General features: G+C 38.5%; 1 protein-coding gene across 1 annotated transcript in view; it reads right to left on the bottom strand.

Moving 5' to 3' along the window:
• Window positions 1-15,851, bottom strand: part of TOX (thymocyte selection associated high mobility group box) — a 220,863-nt gene that overhangs the window by 34,000 nt on the left and 171,012 nt on the right. The window contains exons 4-5 of the mRNA XM_009640323.2: window positions 11,150-11,428; window positions 4,559-4,789 (exon numbers count right to left, since the gene is read on the bottom strand). Coding sequence (XP_009638618.1) covers window positions 4,559-4,789; window positions 11,150-11,428 — 510 coding nt within the window. The remainder of the gene's footprint in view (window positions 1-4,558; window positions 4,790-11,149; window positions 11,429-15,851) is intronic.

Here is a 15,851-nt window from a genome sequence, read left to right as displayed (position 1 = left end):
TTAAATTCTTCCCACTTGTGTCAGATCTGCCCTTATATAAACACATTAACAGTAATTTCATGAGGCGTCAAACATAGGAATAAATACTGAGGGATAAAATAATGAGGTGTTGGTATTGAGCTGAACTGTTGCAGCTAATATTACTGCGTATGAATTATGCAGCCTGAAAGAAGGCATATGTTATAGCGCTCAAACAGCCGCTTTGCCAGCTTCTTCTGATCATTAGGTTTTGGGTCCCCTAGGTGAACCCATCCTTCTCCCCTCTGCAAGACCAGTGCAACGTTTAAGTAAACACACAGAAACACATACGCACACATACACGCATAGGTACATACGCACACTAAGCTGTTTAAGTCACTGAAGTTACACCAGAGATTAATTTTGTTGAATGTTGAATAGACATTCAATTCCATTTTTAGAATAATAGCACATTTATTAAGGTCTTTGGCTGAAGTTTTAAAGTTACACTAATGTAAACAAGAACATTTTGTTTGTAATTTGCCACATCTATTACAGCTTTACTAGGGCTCCAATTAGAAACTTAAGGTTCATTTAGTACACACACATCTGTTACTGATTTAAAAATTACTTTCCTTTTTCATCTAAGGACAGAAAGTGACCTAAGTAGCCTTTTTACCCAGTTTGAACCAGCTTGCTGTTTGAAAGCCAGAGACTTGACCATTTAGCATGCTGAACCCTCTTTCCTGGGGGCTGTTTTTCTCCCCTTTGCAGTAAAAATGTGTTGAAAGGGCTAAGTTGTACATAAATAAGCTATAAAAATGGGATGCACAGAAGCATAGTACTAACTAAGGAGAAAACAGTGTTTGAGATCGTAAGAGAGGAACTAGAAAAGCCACTGAAAATATCGCTGTGCTATGGCTACAACACTGAGGGGAGTGTACCCCAACAAACTACTGCTACAGCTGCTTTCCACTCAGGTACATAAATCTGAACAGTTTTAGAAAACATTTACAGTGAAAAGTGAAAGAAAATGCACAGTCCCTGCTCCTGGTCATGTGTAATTATTGTACCCAATTCAGGATTTGAGAAGAAACCATGACAAAGTCCACCATGACCACTAAAGTCCCTTTTAATGTCTAGACTCCTCTGTGTAGATATGTTTGGACAAACAAAACACAGACACGCAGCAGCGTTGTTTGCAAGTGGCCCTTGTACACTCAGAAATTAATGGGAACAGTTATAACATATGACCCAAAAATGCAAATGCCTTCATATGGTAAAATGAGAGTGGAAGTACACTGCTACCTGCTTTAATCTAATAAATTGCAATATTCTCATAGTAAGAGCATCAAAGTGTGATACATTTTAAGTATAACTCCCCTCTAACTTCAGTAAGGCACCCTCCATCATCTAGTTCACAATAATGTTTCCTTTTTTGTCATTCAAATCCTATTTTCTCAAACATTTTCCTAGTTTCTTCACAGTTTGAAAAACATATGTGGTTCTTGCACAAACCCTTTCAAGCTACAGTCTAATATGTCAGGTTATCAAAATTTTTTTGCAAAGGTTTAGACACACATATACTGCCCTTAGGTTGTCACTGTACTGAGTTTCAATACCTTTATTTATTCTGTGGTCAATCTTCAGGAATAAACAAGAAGAATTCTATGCATTTCAGAAAAAGCTGGCTCAGGTCGTAGGAACAAAGAAGATTTCATTTTGGCATGAAAACATGAGGTTATTCTTCTTTCACAATAGCTGTATTATGTTCTACTTTCTGATTCATTTATATTTACTATTTAAATAGTAAAAGGAGTTCCAATTCAGGAAACATAATTTGGAAACATAATTCTATTTAAATTCCAGAATAAGCACTAGCTTCCAAAACATAAAAGCCAGAAGCTTTATGATAATTGAATCCTTTTCAGCAAGTATAATTCATCAATAAAGTATTCCTCTAATGATGTTATTGTTTCTTTATTTAACTATTTTTGAATTTCTGAAGCTTCTTCAATGCCAAATTCCAAATGCTACATTAATCATTTGTATTTTTAGAGTCCAATTTTCCTACTAGAGACATAGGTTTCGTAACAGTTACTAATGCTCTGGATCTGAAAAATTAGGCCTTTAAAATACAGACTTTCTAGTCAGTTAAGATGTCTTGTAATCGTTACTTTGTACTATTAGATCCCTAATGGAATAAAGAATGAGTTTAAATTTATTCTAGAAAATAGGATTGCCAATTTTTTAAAATAGGGACTATCTTTTATTCTTTTTGTACAGTGCTAGATTAGAAAGGGCCTGGGCCTGGAGTTTTAACAATGTGCTTAATAAATGATAATGAATAGGCAAAATGAGTCAAAGAGCAACAAAGATATGCTAACCCAAATTCTTGGAACAATTGGCTTAGAAATCTAGTTTCAGCCATTTTTTCATGGATGTGTCATGTGGATTCCATAACACATCATTCTGCTGTGTTCCAACTTAAATTAAGGACAAAGAGATACGGAAAATAAATTTTGTCCTGCTGTAGTGTGTAGGACTTATTCAATTACTGCTTTCAACCACGAATAGGAAATCCAAGTTTTACGCACTTTTCTATGGAAAGACTTCAGTTTTCTGCTGGTACTACTAACGTGACAAGTTCAAAGGAAATGTGCATTTTACAGTCATTTAGGTTTATCTCCATTATATGGTCTTGCACTATTATTCATGAAGTCAAGTTTTCTGCTTTGTAAGCAGAGCAAATATTACGGAAGGAAAAACTGCACCTCTGCAACAGTCACGAGTTAAGGGTCATTATGAAAAACGGTGGGGAAAACCAAGCACAAGATCTTGCTTGGTGTCATCACTAGAGATATAAGATCAACTAGATTAACAAACTCTTGAGAAGTCCAGGTCTCTGCCTTTCACCATTTCAGGAAAACTTGGATCCACAATCCCATAGGCAAGCAAGATAGGTCCAAGATACAGATCTAACTTCCTGGAGCACTCCTGAGGTATGTGTTTGGGTGTGCAGATTTCAACATGAGGAGTAATTCTGGGCAGGTACGCAGGGCAAAGAATGGCATCAAAACCTCTTGCTTGTGAACTTAACTGAAAGCATAGTCAGTGTTTTTTCTGAGTCAAAAGTGAACACTCATCATCATGGTCCCAAAAAGTAAAGTTCGACTACAAGAGAACTGCTGTACCAGGAAGGTCTAAACAACCTGTCAGATCAAGGACATAACCTTGGCCTTTGCTGGACATATTAAAAAAGGCAGAAAGAAGAGACAACACAACAAAATAACTCTAATGTGCCAGGCCAAGTGAATTCTCTGACCCCTGTGTTCAGAAAGCTACCTTTCCTCCAGCTAAACCTTCCAAATGCTGACCTTTTTCAACAGTGGATACTAGGCAGAATAAGCTTTTTTTTTTTTTAGTTACTCAATGAGCACCAAATCTTGATTCTTATTACACTGCTGACTTTAGCAGGGATCTAGGTGCACCTATGCCATCCAGTTATTAGCAAAAAAAATCTTTTTTTTTCAAGTCCAAATGATTTTCCTTACCAGAAAATCATAGCAATCTTTTCCTTTTAATTATTAGCCTTATTAACTATAATTGTGTAATAATAATATGCTCAGTGTGAATGAATGAGATGCAGTTTTGTCCCAGTACTTTTCCTCTCTCTGTGTACTGTCATTACACCCACCCAGGCCTCCTGCAGCCAATGTAACTCACTCAGCACATCTTTTATCTCCACATCTGTTTCTTTCTTGAAGTTCCTGTTTCTTTATCTACCCAATCCATTCTGTTGGCAGATAGCAAAAATGCAACCAATAACAACAGAAAACCAATGGTATGCTACAGTGAGGACAAATGGTATTTGCCAGCCATCACCACTGTAAACTCATGAACGTGGTGAGCTTTGCCCAGAGTTGCCCACTTTTGCATAGGATGTGACTGACTTGGAAGGATTTCTGCAATGGTTCAGATGCAGCTCTGCCAACCTTGTTGCAGAACCAAGGCTTTTTAATGGAGGATGGAAGTAACTACGGGATGTGATTTCCACAGCCTACATGTATGCTGTGCAAGAAGGTACCCCAGAACACTGTTGATTTGCCAGGGTCCACCACAGGTCTCTTTGGGTCAACACATCTATAATTCTTTTCATAAAAGCCAGATGGGTTGGGAGAAGGTATGAGCCCAGCTTCCGGCATCATGGAGCAGGGGAACATCTGCAACTGGGAGCTTGGATATGTCTCAGGTCCCACTGTACAGACGTGACTTTTGGCAGCAAGGTCCTCCTACACCATGCTGTCTTAGACAAGGTAATGCTGTCATAAAATCTTAGGCCCACCAATTTCACCATAAAACAATCCTAAATATAATCCTAAATCTTGTGTCACACCCCAAAACTAAAAAACTCTATTAGTGGTTTCACAGAGAAAAAATGAAATTATACTCTCCTTATCTTAGTCGCTTTAAATCATATTCCCGAGATGGCACTTATTCAAGTTTCATCCCGGCAAACAAAAGAAGCTGCCTACAGTGCTTAGATGACCTTGATAACACTTTTCTGAAACAAAGCTTCTGAGCACAGCACATTTTGTACCTGTTTTTGTTCTTCTCCTAAGCCGTCCCACATTGAAGCTACAATTTTAGAGACTTCACCAAAAGTAGCATTGGGGTTTTGGCCCTTGATGGCTGCTTGAGTGTCTCGAAAGAATAATGCATAGGCAGACACAGGCTTCTGTGGCTCATTTGGGTCCTTCTTCTTCTTCTTTTTGGGAGTTTTGGGTTTCTTTCCCATATCTGAAGCAGGTCTCTTCTCTCCGCCATTTACCTGTAACACAAAATTAGAAAAGTACTATAAAAAAAGCCAATTTAATTCAGTCCATCCATCATTACAGCTTCTGTGATACAAAGAGATTTTGGATTTTGCATGCAAAAATGTAATTTTAGTTGCCATCTTTGATAACCCAAATATTGACACCATGTCACGTATAAAATTCATTATAAGTATTTCAGATTATGTATTTTTCCCTCAAAATTCTTTATATTTTGCTTTCATATAATTGTTATAATCTCATTTATAGTTCATCTGATTATCTTTTCACCTTTGCTAAGTTTTATTGCTAATGGCTATAACATGCATATAATGCGTAAATTCAAATGAAATTAGTTTCATTATATCCTGACCACCAGTTTAACCACATGAATCACCTGCAGACAGCAGGAACAGTGTCATCTCTGCCTTTCCCTTACCCTCACCCTTTCCCAGAACTCCCCCAGACCAGTGTTCAAATCAATTTCTACTGCAACTTCCAGGGAATTTGAAGATAATTTGATTGTGATTAAAAATATTCAGGTTATAGACATTCTCCTGCACACCTTCTAATCAAAATCTGAAGAAACAAAGTTTTACCAGTACAGACAGTTTGGACCATTATAGAGGACTGGTTCTGATCCATCTGGATTTAGCCACATAATTTTTCCTCTGCTCATGTAAAAGCAAATTGATGATGGTTTGAGAAAAGGGGTGAAAGAGGAATGGTATATAAAGAGAAGTGCATGTGCATTATTTGTGTACCACCTGAAAAAAAAATGCACGTGAACATTTGTGCAAATTTGTTAAATGCAGCTATGCTTTGCCACTAGCTCAGAGACCCCGATCACCAAAGCACCCTACTTTCTTAGGTGACTTACAAGCACAAAAAGGGACGCTGTCCTGATTCTTCAACAGACTGGAGCTCCATGTCAAGGAAGCTTCTCTTGATATGATCACTTAAGTCACTATACCTTGTAGCAATGACGTGTGATCTTACCAGAGGGTTCAAAGGGTTTTTTTCTCTTGTTGGCATGGCCAGAGTACTGTGCATCACTAGCGTTTTGAAGTACAAGAAGATCAAGAGCATAAAAGGTATGCTCTAGGCTAAGGATCTACTAGGTATGACTTTTATCACATCCTTGTATTATTATTTTTTAATAATGCATATCAAGTGACACAGGAGAACACAGGTGTTCAAATCAGTGGAACTGTATGAGGCAAATGGCTGGAAATTCTCATTTTGAGCAAAAAACTTTTTAATGTTTCTATACACATCGTTGTGTGGTGTCCAACAGGGCCCAGGTGACTACAGCGAACAACCTGGATCTCCGTGGTTTACTAAGCACAGCGATAAAGTGATGACCACAATTTGAAAATTAAGTTGCTTGTTTCCTGAGCATTATGTTACAACAGATGCATCCTTAATACAAGGTTAATGGCCATAGAGCCCATCGGCAGCATTTTGGAAAATATGGAAAAACAGAAGCAGTGTGCTCCCCATTATTAAGTTATCCAACTTTTAGTCTCTTGCTATTATTTCATTCTACAGGGTACAAAAAACTACCAGCTAAATGGTAATTAATTAGAGCTCCCTAGTTAATTTGGCAATATCGGTCTAAACTCTTAAGACAGTTCTGGGCAAACTCCATGAGCAAGAAGGCTTGATAACAAGTTGGGCTACAGTTAAAATTTTACCTCTGTTATTTGCTAAAGTTTTCCTCTTTTCTGAGTACTTTTGGACCAATAAGATTTAAAAGTCTCTATGTTAGGATACCACATTACTTAAACTACCCTTAAACTAGGTGATATGCTGCAGCAATTCGTGTAAGAAGTCTTCTGGTAAGCTGTTCTGAGAACATCGCTAAAATCTTATTCTCCAACCTGAATGATCAAGAGATTTCAAAAACCCACTGTTAAAAAGAGAGTACTCACAGGGGAAATTCTGTTTGTCTTATATGAAAATAACGAAATAAAAAGAATACCAGAATTCCAGTACTAATAACCTTGCAAATGGCTGAGATGATGGCCTACCTTATGCTCCCATCAGTCTATCAGCTTCATAGACTCCAATTCTAACCACCAAAGCAGAGACAGATGGGAAATAAAATAAAAACCATATATATTCTGCTAGGCATAGACTTGTGCCTCAAAATCCCTGGAGGTGTAGTTAGCTCATGGTAATCCACCTCCTGTCATGGGTTATTGCTTAATTATGGTGATGTATTTAACTTATTTATCACAGGAAAGCAATAATCTTTCACTTTAAAAAAGTGTACGTTAACCATGTTGCACACATAATAGATCACAAGAATATCTAGTGTAGGATTTAAAACTATCAAGTAAGGCACATCGTTGATATCTAAATGTCCCTTGAGAAGCTGGAAAATGTCTATAAGCATATTTAAAATAAACTGCAATAGTACCAAAGCCTTTAATGGAGCTAGGAGAGCTGTTTTATGCACACTATCTTGCAGTAATCGCTGTAGTTTAAAATAGATTTTAATCAAGCACCATCTGCATAATAGGCTGAACAGACAACATAGAATTCTACTTATAACTCTTATCATATAAAGTAAATATTGTAAAACCTCTACCACATAAAGAGAATATGCTGCAGCAGTTCTTTAGTAATCGTGTTTCTGTTAGTTAATTCTTGCTACTTGCAGTCCTTTCACTATCTCCCCTCTAAAATACATTATTTGAAATTCTCTCATAAGTGATATTCAAATGAGCATGGAAGAAAAGCCTGTTATCCATCTATGAAGAAATACATATTTGCAAACCAGTAATGCTTCCAGCAGCTCACAATTATGCTTGGCAATAACCAAATACATGTTTAACGATCCAACAGTATGAATTATGGCGAGAATTACATAAATGTAATATTCTAATGTTGAGGTGGTCAAAATAAAGCATGTGGTAAGTGGCCATTTTGTTTAGAATGTTTTTATAGTTACTTACAACTACTGATTTTTAAGTTTTCCTTTTTTTTTTTCCTAACCGTAGTCCCATGTATTAGATTTGGAAGAATTAAGGAGACTTAGGGATGTATACCACTTGCAGAAACAATATTCTTGGTCTGAGACTACATTTTGTATTTCCATGGACCTAGCAGCTTTCTGACTGTACATACATAGCCTTATAATTACTGTCACTGATCTTATGGTCAAGCAACCTCATCTGTCTTGCTTTTAGAGCAACAGTGTGTAGGGCAACTGTAATGCAGCTCTTTTCCCGTTTTTGTGCAAGGGAATATATGATGTTTAAAGTCCAAAAGGCCTAAGAGAATAAGTATTGCCCAAAAATATTTAGCAGCTGCTGCCACTAGTTTGGGTTTTGTTGGATAAAGCTTACACCAATTTGAATATTTACCATAGAATGAACATCCCATAAGCTCAGTACAAGAACAATTACATCAGTTTGTAAAGTTTCCTTATTACTGGCATTTGGAATATGTATGTTAAACTGAAATGGTCGTTTCTTCCATGCATAGAAATCAGTGGTTCACCAGGGATACAATTATATTTCTAGTGCAAATGTATATAATGTACCTATTCATTCATACCTTCTGTCATCCTCCTTCTATAAATTCATGCAAACATGAACAGGACACTGAGATTTCTGATTTTTTTTCTCTAGATAGAAATAGGTATAGTTGTTAGGGATTTCTCTACCAAATTTGCTGTCAAAGGACCAGTGGCTTCTCTTTCATAGGTACGGCTGGGTGTTCAGCTGGTATAAACTAAGGGATGTCATCTGCACGGAGGTCATTTTCCATTTGAAAATGTACTTTGTCTTTTTGATCAATGTTGGTACACAGGCTAACATCTGCTGGTTAAATAGGGAGAACGTCACTGTTGCTATTAACGATATGGTGAATTCAGTTGTTTTTTACACAGTCTTCATGGCAGGAACATCTTGCTGACTTCATGAAGCTGCTCAAATGTGGTGAGCTCCAGCAGCTACTACATGACCGCAACACGTGCACTTCTACTGAAGTACTGAATAATGAGCTCAGGCCCTGATCTATTAAGTAATATCACACATCTACATGACAGTTTATAAAACAAAGAGAGAACTCCAAATTTAGCAAAGTTATATTCAGGTAAAAGAGGTTCTCACAAGAGACAGAGCGACTGCTCTATCTCTCGCTGTCCCCATCCAGTGCCTTCTTTCACAGGGAGGAGGATTTCTGGAGTGAGAAGAAGCCTCCAAAGCAGCTCTGAGAAAAATTAATACTGTTGTGGCTGGGGAAAAGGATCTCCACAGAAAGCTGGCTTATTCTAAGTATCCATATCCCTTCATTGGCAGCTTCCAGGAAGAGTGACAGAAAGATACACCACAGAGGGGTTTACATCGTGACCTACAAGAATACGCTAGCTTCTTACGCTGGTTATTCAAACCCTCTTGTCTTTTATGGAGAGAGCTACAGTGAAACCATTGCATTGGATTAGGTGTGCCAGCCCAGGGCCCACCTCCAACGGTGGCCAACTTCAGGCGTTTTCAGGAAGATTTAAGTAATCCCACAGAAGACAGGTACGGCATAATCTGCCCCCATCAAGCTTCCATTTTGATCCCTACTAGTTGGAGACTAATTTAAGCCCTCTATCATTATTAACCAAGTTTAATATCCTTTAAAACACTTCTTTTAGCAGATAAATTATAATTACCGAAGAATTTTAAGACTACGTATCAACTTCAGCGTACTGAAGTATTTTTCTTAATTTTGTGTTGCCTATTGTGCCTTTTCTTGTCTTTCTCTGTTTCGACTGGTCATGAGAGAATTTTAAAGAGTGTCTTTCAAAAAAAAACATGGCTTGTTAAAAAGTTGAATACTGTATAAACTGGCTTCCACAAAGCAAGGACTAAGTTTTACTCGGTCTGCAGTGCTTAGTATTTCTTTATTGAAAACGTTAGCTTCAGATGAGTGCTGTCTGCATGAGAACACAACCCTACACTTTTTGTAGCACAAAGTGTTGCAGTGAAAAAGTTCATGAAAAATATGGGTTAAATAACTGAAATATTTGATAAGAAGCAGAAAGGATGTCTCAATTATCTGAGTGGATGTTTTCTCCAAAAGTTTAGAGTATCCTGCACACTCCCACCAATATATGTAAAAATATTAGCAAAGCAACAGGAGTAGCAAATAAATTATTCTGAAAAAGTAAAGGCTGCCTGGAATTATTTTTACACAGCTGCATTGTAAAGTCTCCCTCAGTAAGGAAGTGCTCATTTAAAATGTATGAATTATTCAGTAATTTTTAAAACCTGAAGTTTGTGAAATCAGGGGAAAGTCCTGAAATAAAACTTTTGAATCAGAATTTATTCAAAATGTAGTAAAACATATGTCTCCAATTACATGATTATTTTATAGCTTGAGGCATGAAAAGCAATATAATTTGAAAACAAATCAGACTTACATTTCTTGACTGGATTATACCTCCTCAGTGACTCACAATGTTTTCTTCACATTCCTCGCAAGTCTGCAACCTTTCCCCACAAGATATGGCCATGGTACAACATCTTCACTACACTACAGGACTGCTGTGACAGGACTGCTATTTTGTAGTGACCATGAAACAGAGCTAAAGAGGTTCTCAATGCTCTATTCCTCGTTTATGGGATGACTTTGTGCTAAGTCCCAATCTTTTTGTGTCTCAGCTTTTGTGTCTGCAAAATTAAGACAATACACTCATGTATTTTGGGGAAAGCTTTCAGGATTTGTGGAGTTTTGGGAGGTTTTTTCATGCAAAACCTGCTATATAAATTGACATTTATCATTTAAATAAAAGTCTTGATTATTATACAAATTACTATTATTTCTTCATGCCTGTACTGACACTAAAATGAAGCTTAAATATGTCATGTTGGAGTGTCAGCACCTCCCAGATACGAATGCATAATAGGTCTTCAAGATTTTTAAGGTAAGATTTTCAAAGTTCGTAGAGGATCTTTCTGTTCTGGTTGCTATGATGTTCTGTTTACTCATCCTGTGACCAAGTAGCAAAGACTAGCATATTGTACAAACTGTTCATACTTTTTATAGCAGTAACTTGTTCTTTAACTGGGAACAAACATCCCTTCTATGCAAGTGAGAAAACTCAACCTTTATATTAAAGTACTAATGGAATGGCTATCCTTTTAGCGTTTGAAAGGATTCCATTTTGCTCTCGTGAAGAGGAATGATGTCATTTACTCAAGCTGCCTGAAGAATTGACTGGAAACTGTAAGTTCTGTATTCAAAACCCTTCATTCACTTCAGTCAACCACCAACAACGTATAAAGTATCACCTTAGTAACTGTGGCCATACGATTCATTCAGCAGGTCCTAAAAATATCCACCGTTTACACAGCAATCCTAGCATCTAAGCCTACCTTAGAGCTATCTTCTCCTTCATCTTCATGGACTGAACTGGATGGTGAAGGAGTTGCAGATTTGCTTCCAGGTGGAGAGGGCGAGTTGTGAGGAACATTGTTTCCACCCATATTCAAACCAAGCTGTGCACTGAGCTGGGACTGGTTAATAGTAGTCAGCTGCCCGTGCTGCATCATTCCTGGCTGCCTAACATCTGCAGGTTGAACCCTTGGCCTCATGGTTGCCATCTGAGGATGGGAACTATACTGGGCTCCTTCTGTATTCCGTAAATCTTGCATCTACAAGAGGAAAAAAACTGTATTAAGTATATCACTAATAAAGTGCTCTGTTCCTTTAGACCTCTGTTGGCCTGATTGGCTACATAAGGCTTAAAAGCAATGGCAAGTACTTAAATAAACATGTAAATACTGGAAATAAACAGAGTAAGGATATGATTGACATTTGCATAACACTGACTGTTATAAACTATTCAGGCTCTAGCCTCAGCCTCTGGGAACAGCAAAAAGCAATGAAAGCTTGTTTCTTTATAGGGGGAACAAAAGGGCACTGCTTTCTGTAACTGCATGTAGAGTATTTCAGAAATGCTAACAAACAGGGACAGGTTTGCACTCTGAAGTTTAGAACCAGATCAGAACATGAATATCCTCAAAATTCAAGACAATGTCCAGATCCTACTTTTCTTCTTTTTGCGTGTCTGAGCTGTGAATTTGGGAGCTGCGGTTTTCAGAGTTTGAATAGCTAGTGTTAGGTCCAAATCTATTTTTCCTGGTGCTGCCCAATGAGATACTGGAATTTTCAGGATTAAGACGACTGACAAGAAGGATGCATTGATAGACTGATTAAATGATTTCTGAGTTGATTTGCTGCTAAGACATATATGAACAGAAAGCTCAGAAGTCGCGGGATTGACAAATGAATCCATTGTGCTATGTGGGTCACCGCTTCTTAGCATTAACGAGACATACTATTTTAATGCAAGCAACAAATTCACTCTCTGCAAGGATAAGAATTAAAAGCACTGGAGGATGAAACTCCTTTCTTGTCCAGAGGTCAAATGTACTACACACACACACCACAGCGGATCGCCTGTAACGTCTTTTCAGTATACTCATACAGAAACATGACAAATAGCGAAGAGTATCAGGGAGAAGCTCAGATTTAAGCTAAGGTGTTCTGTGGGTGATTTAAAATTGAAGTGTCAATTCAGAGCTGAAATGAAATAGATATAGTTGTCTTTCTGTGCATCAGACAAACATGCCATAGGTATCGCGCGGAATCTGACAGGAACTACTATTGTGCAAGTTCCATTATGATAAGGACATGCGATAATGGTTCAATATATTAACATAACCACATTTATTCTACTGACAGTCTTTGTTAGACGTGTCACCTGAATTGTCTAAAGATCACTCAGATTCTTTTTTTAAACTTTTTATAGCTCATGACTTCCATAACCTCTCTCTCCCTCATACACACACTCCTATATATCACAGCAATCTGTATAATACCTTTCAACCAGTAAACGCACAGAAAAAGAAAAGATAAACCTGTAACTTCACCTTTTCTCTTATTATTGATAGTGTAAAAATTTATCAGTTTTAGGGACATACTTCATGAGCTTGGGGATTGATTTTTGTAATGCTGACTGGTTGGCAGTAAATCAAACTAATAACACCATTAGTTATGGCATACTTACCACTTTACATGTACGTGTGTCTCTGAAAAGTATTTGAAATGGCTTCTGACAATGTGACATCACAATTATGCCTGTATTTATACTGCTTTAGAAATTAATAGCTTTTGGTAAAAAAGGGTTATCGATACAAACATGTTCAAGTTCATTTAATGACGACTAAAGCACCAGAGGAGAGGAGGAGAGACAGCGCAGGGTATGAAATCAATTGAAGGCTGAAATCTGAATCCTGGCAGACATTCATATTTTTAAAGATTGCTACCGACTTCTTGTTCCCTTCCCTCCAGCATCAGCTCCCCTCCTCACCAAACATGTTAGCCTTGAAAGCTATCATTATTTCTTCCTCTGGCAGACAACCTGTATCAAAACAGTTGTGCCCATGAAGCTGTAACTCCTGCTCGGCCGTTTTGCTCCGGATACAGCTGTTGGGCTGGGCAGCAGTTTGGGAACGGGGAGCGGGAGCGTGGGCTGCCCTGGGCCCTCTCAGACAGTGTGGGGTGAGTGAGCAGGGAATGGAAACCCACCTGGTCCCTCGCGTGATGGGGAGAGGGAGGGAAAACCCACCCTTCCTCCCATCTGCAGTGCTCGACTCTCAGCGTGGGTGCGTGCCCTCCCTGGGGTGCCCACCACCCTTCAGGGGCCAAGCCCATGCTCCCCTGCTTGCAAACACTTTGGGGTGTTGTGGGGCAGCACCTCGTGGTGCCCGACCGGGGCTGGGTATAAACCCCCTCACAAAAGGCTGGAAAAGCAAGACCGCTTTTTAATAAGAATATGCATTCTAATGATTTTATAAACACTAGAAAGGAAACAAGGACTATTTGAAACTCCTAACAACTCTTACTTTCAATGAACTTGCTAAGTATCTACCTCTGAAAGCAGGGCAAAGGTTATAATTTTAATTACTTTTCCCCAAGTAAAATATAATACAATTGCTACTATTCAAATGCTCTCTCCTTTATTAAAAACTCTTCATATGAGCTTCAAATATTATCAGATAGATACTGCAGAACATTCTGTGTTTGCTGTCTTTAATCAACACATATTTTTAAACAGTCTGTGATTCACTTTTAGCTCTGGTGGTGAAGATACACTGTGTTTTCAGGTAACATGACACCAACTGGACGGTGCTGGATGTATCCCCACACAAAACATGTATGTGTATATATATGAAAATACATATATACGTATTTGTGAGAGAACCCTTCACTAGTGAAATTCTGAGGACTGCAAATGAGGTGGTGCAGTAGAAGAAACCCCAGTATTTTTCTTTTCACATGAAGTCAGCTTGTCTGCTGAATTTTTAAATCAGATGAATACCAGGCTACCTTTACAAAACCAGGTCTAAGAAGCAAGTAAGTTTGTTTAACAGTATGTGTTCCATTTTAGAAGTTAAGCCAGAAACCCTCACCTCAGGGACCTGCCTGCAGAGAACATGCCAGTGTAAGTCTATCGCACAGAGCGGTGGCCCTCAGCGAGGAAGATCCACATCTGTAGATGAGGTTTCTGGCTCACCTCTCTGCCACGTACCGCAGAGCCTGCCTTCCCCCATCCTGCCCCTTCCTAGTGAAAAAGTGGGATTGTCTAAGAAAATGAAAACTGCTCATTCCTTGAGTAAGAACAGGCAGCTAACCACATAACTGTGAAAAGCTATGAGATTATACCGTGGAAAACATGCAATGATGAAACTTCAGGTTCCTAAAGGATCAATCTTCCTTGCTGGGTTCAGGAACAGTCCCACCCCTGAAAACCACACACTCGGGTCACTGCTGTGGCGTAACAGCACAACCCTGTTTCAAACGCCGTGACGACCTCGTCTCTGCAGGAACAGTGGCACTTAATCAGACACACGCTCTGTCAACATTACATGCAGGGTATGACCAATTTCTTTTAAACTACTTCAAAATCAGAAGCTTCCTATTCCTTGTTCCTCCAGATGGAGTTTTACAAAACCCACCAATGTGTAGATGTGCTGGAGCCATATTCAGCATGCAGAAGCAATATTGCGAACACACTCCTGCCGAATGCAAAGCTGAATGCAAATCCTGCTGGGTGGCAGAATGCCAAATGGAAGAACAAAGTTAAAAGAGTTTGAGTGTTACAGAGGATAAGGACAGTCTTAAACTGACGCCTTCAATGGTCTCTCTGATGAGGTAATAATGATAATATCTGGCACTTTAATATCATTCTCCATCTGTCATTTCCAGGATGTTTCACAATTTGTGTTATATTCAGCTTTAGAACAGGCCCGGTTTTATTTTGGTTTTACTAACGGGGAAGCTATGAAACATTTCTTTTCATGGCTATTTTTTTCTTCTGTTTGCATTTTGCTTATAGGCAGAAACTGAGCATCCACCCATATAAGTGCTTGACTGCAAGTTAACAGACACAGTAAAAGCCGCTAATCCTGAGGTGTGTACCAATAACCCTTTTCGGCATATGTTTAGTGCAAAACCAGAGCAGGGTTGTCTGGCTGAAAACAAGCTCCTAATGCCCTGCTCAAAGCTCCTGATGTCCTAAGAATAAAGCTAAACTGCTTTAGACATCAGACCATCGTTCTCCCCATCAGCTTGAAGAAAACCAAAGCAAAGCATGCAATGCACAACACAGCGATATCATCCCTGCACAGAAACATCTTACTGCAGGACAATGTGAGTACAGTACCCAATCACAGAATCACAGAAAATAGTGCTAGAAGGGACCTCAAAAGGTTATTTAGTCCAACACTTTATCTCACAGCAGGATTAGCTAAACCTAAATCATTTCTGACAGATGTTTGTCTAACCTCTTCATAACCTCCCTAGGCAATTCTTGTGCTTAACTATCCTTACAGTGGAAAGGGCTTTTTTCCGTAATGTCTCACCTAAATCTCCTTTGTTGTAATTTAAACCTACTACTTTTTGCTCTGCTCCCAGTGGACATGAGGAATGTTTTTCTCCTTCTTTACAGAAAAGTTGTACACACTAGAAGGCTATTATGAATTTCCTCTCGTTTTTTTCTTCTTTAGACTA

The sequence above is a fragment of the Egretta garzetta genome, unplaced genomic scaffold, assembly GCF_000687185.1.
Source record: "Egretta garzetta isolate BGI_Z169 unplaced genomic scaffold, ASM68718v1 scaffold340, whole genome shotgun sequence".
In the NCBI taxonomy this organism is placed as follows: Eukaryota; Metazoa; Chordata; class Aves; order Pelecaniformes; family Ardeidae; genus Egretta; species Egretta garzetta.
This window is presented reverse-complemented; position numbering and strand designations above follow the sequence as displayed.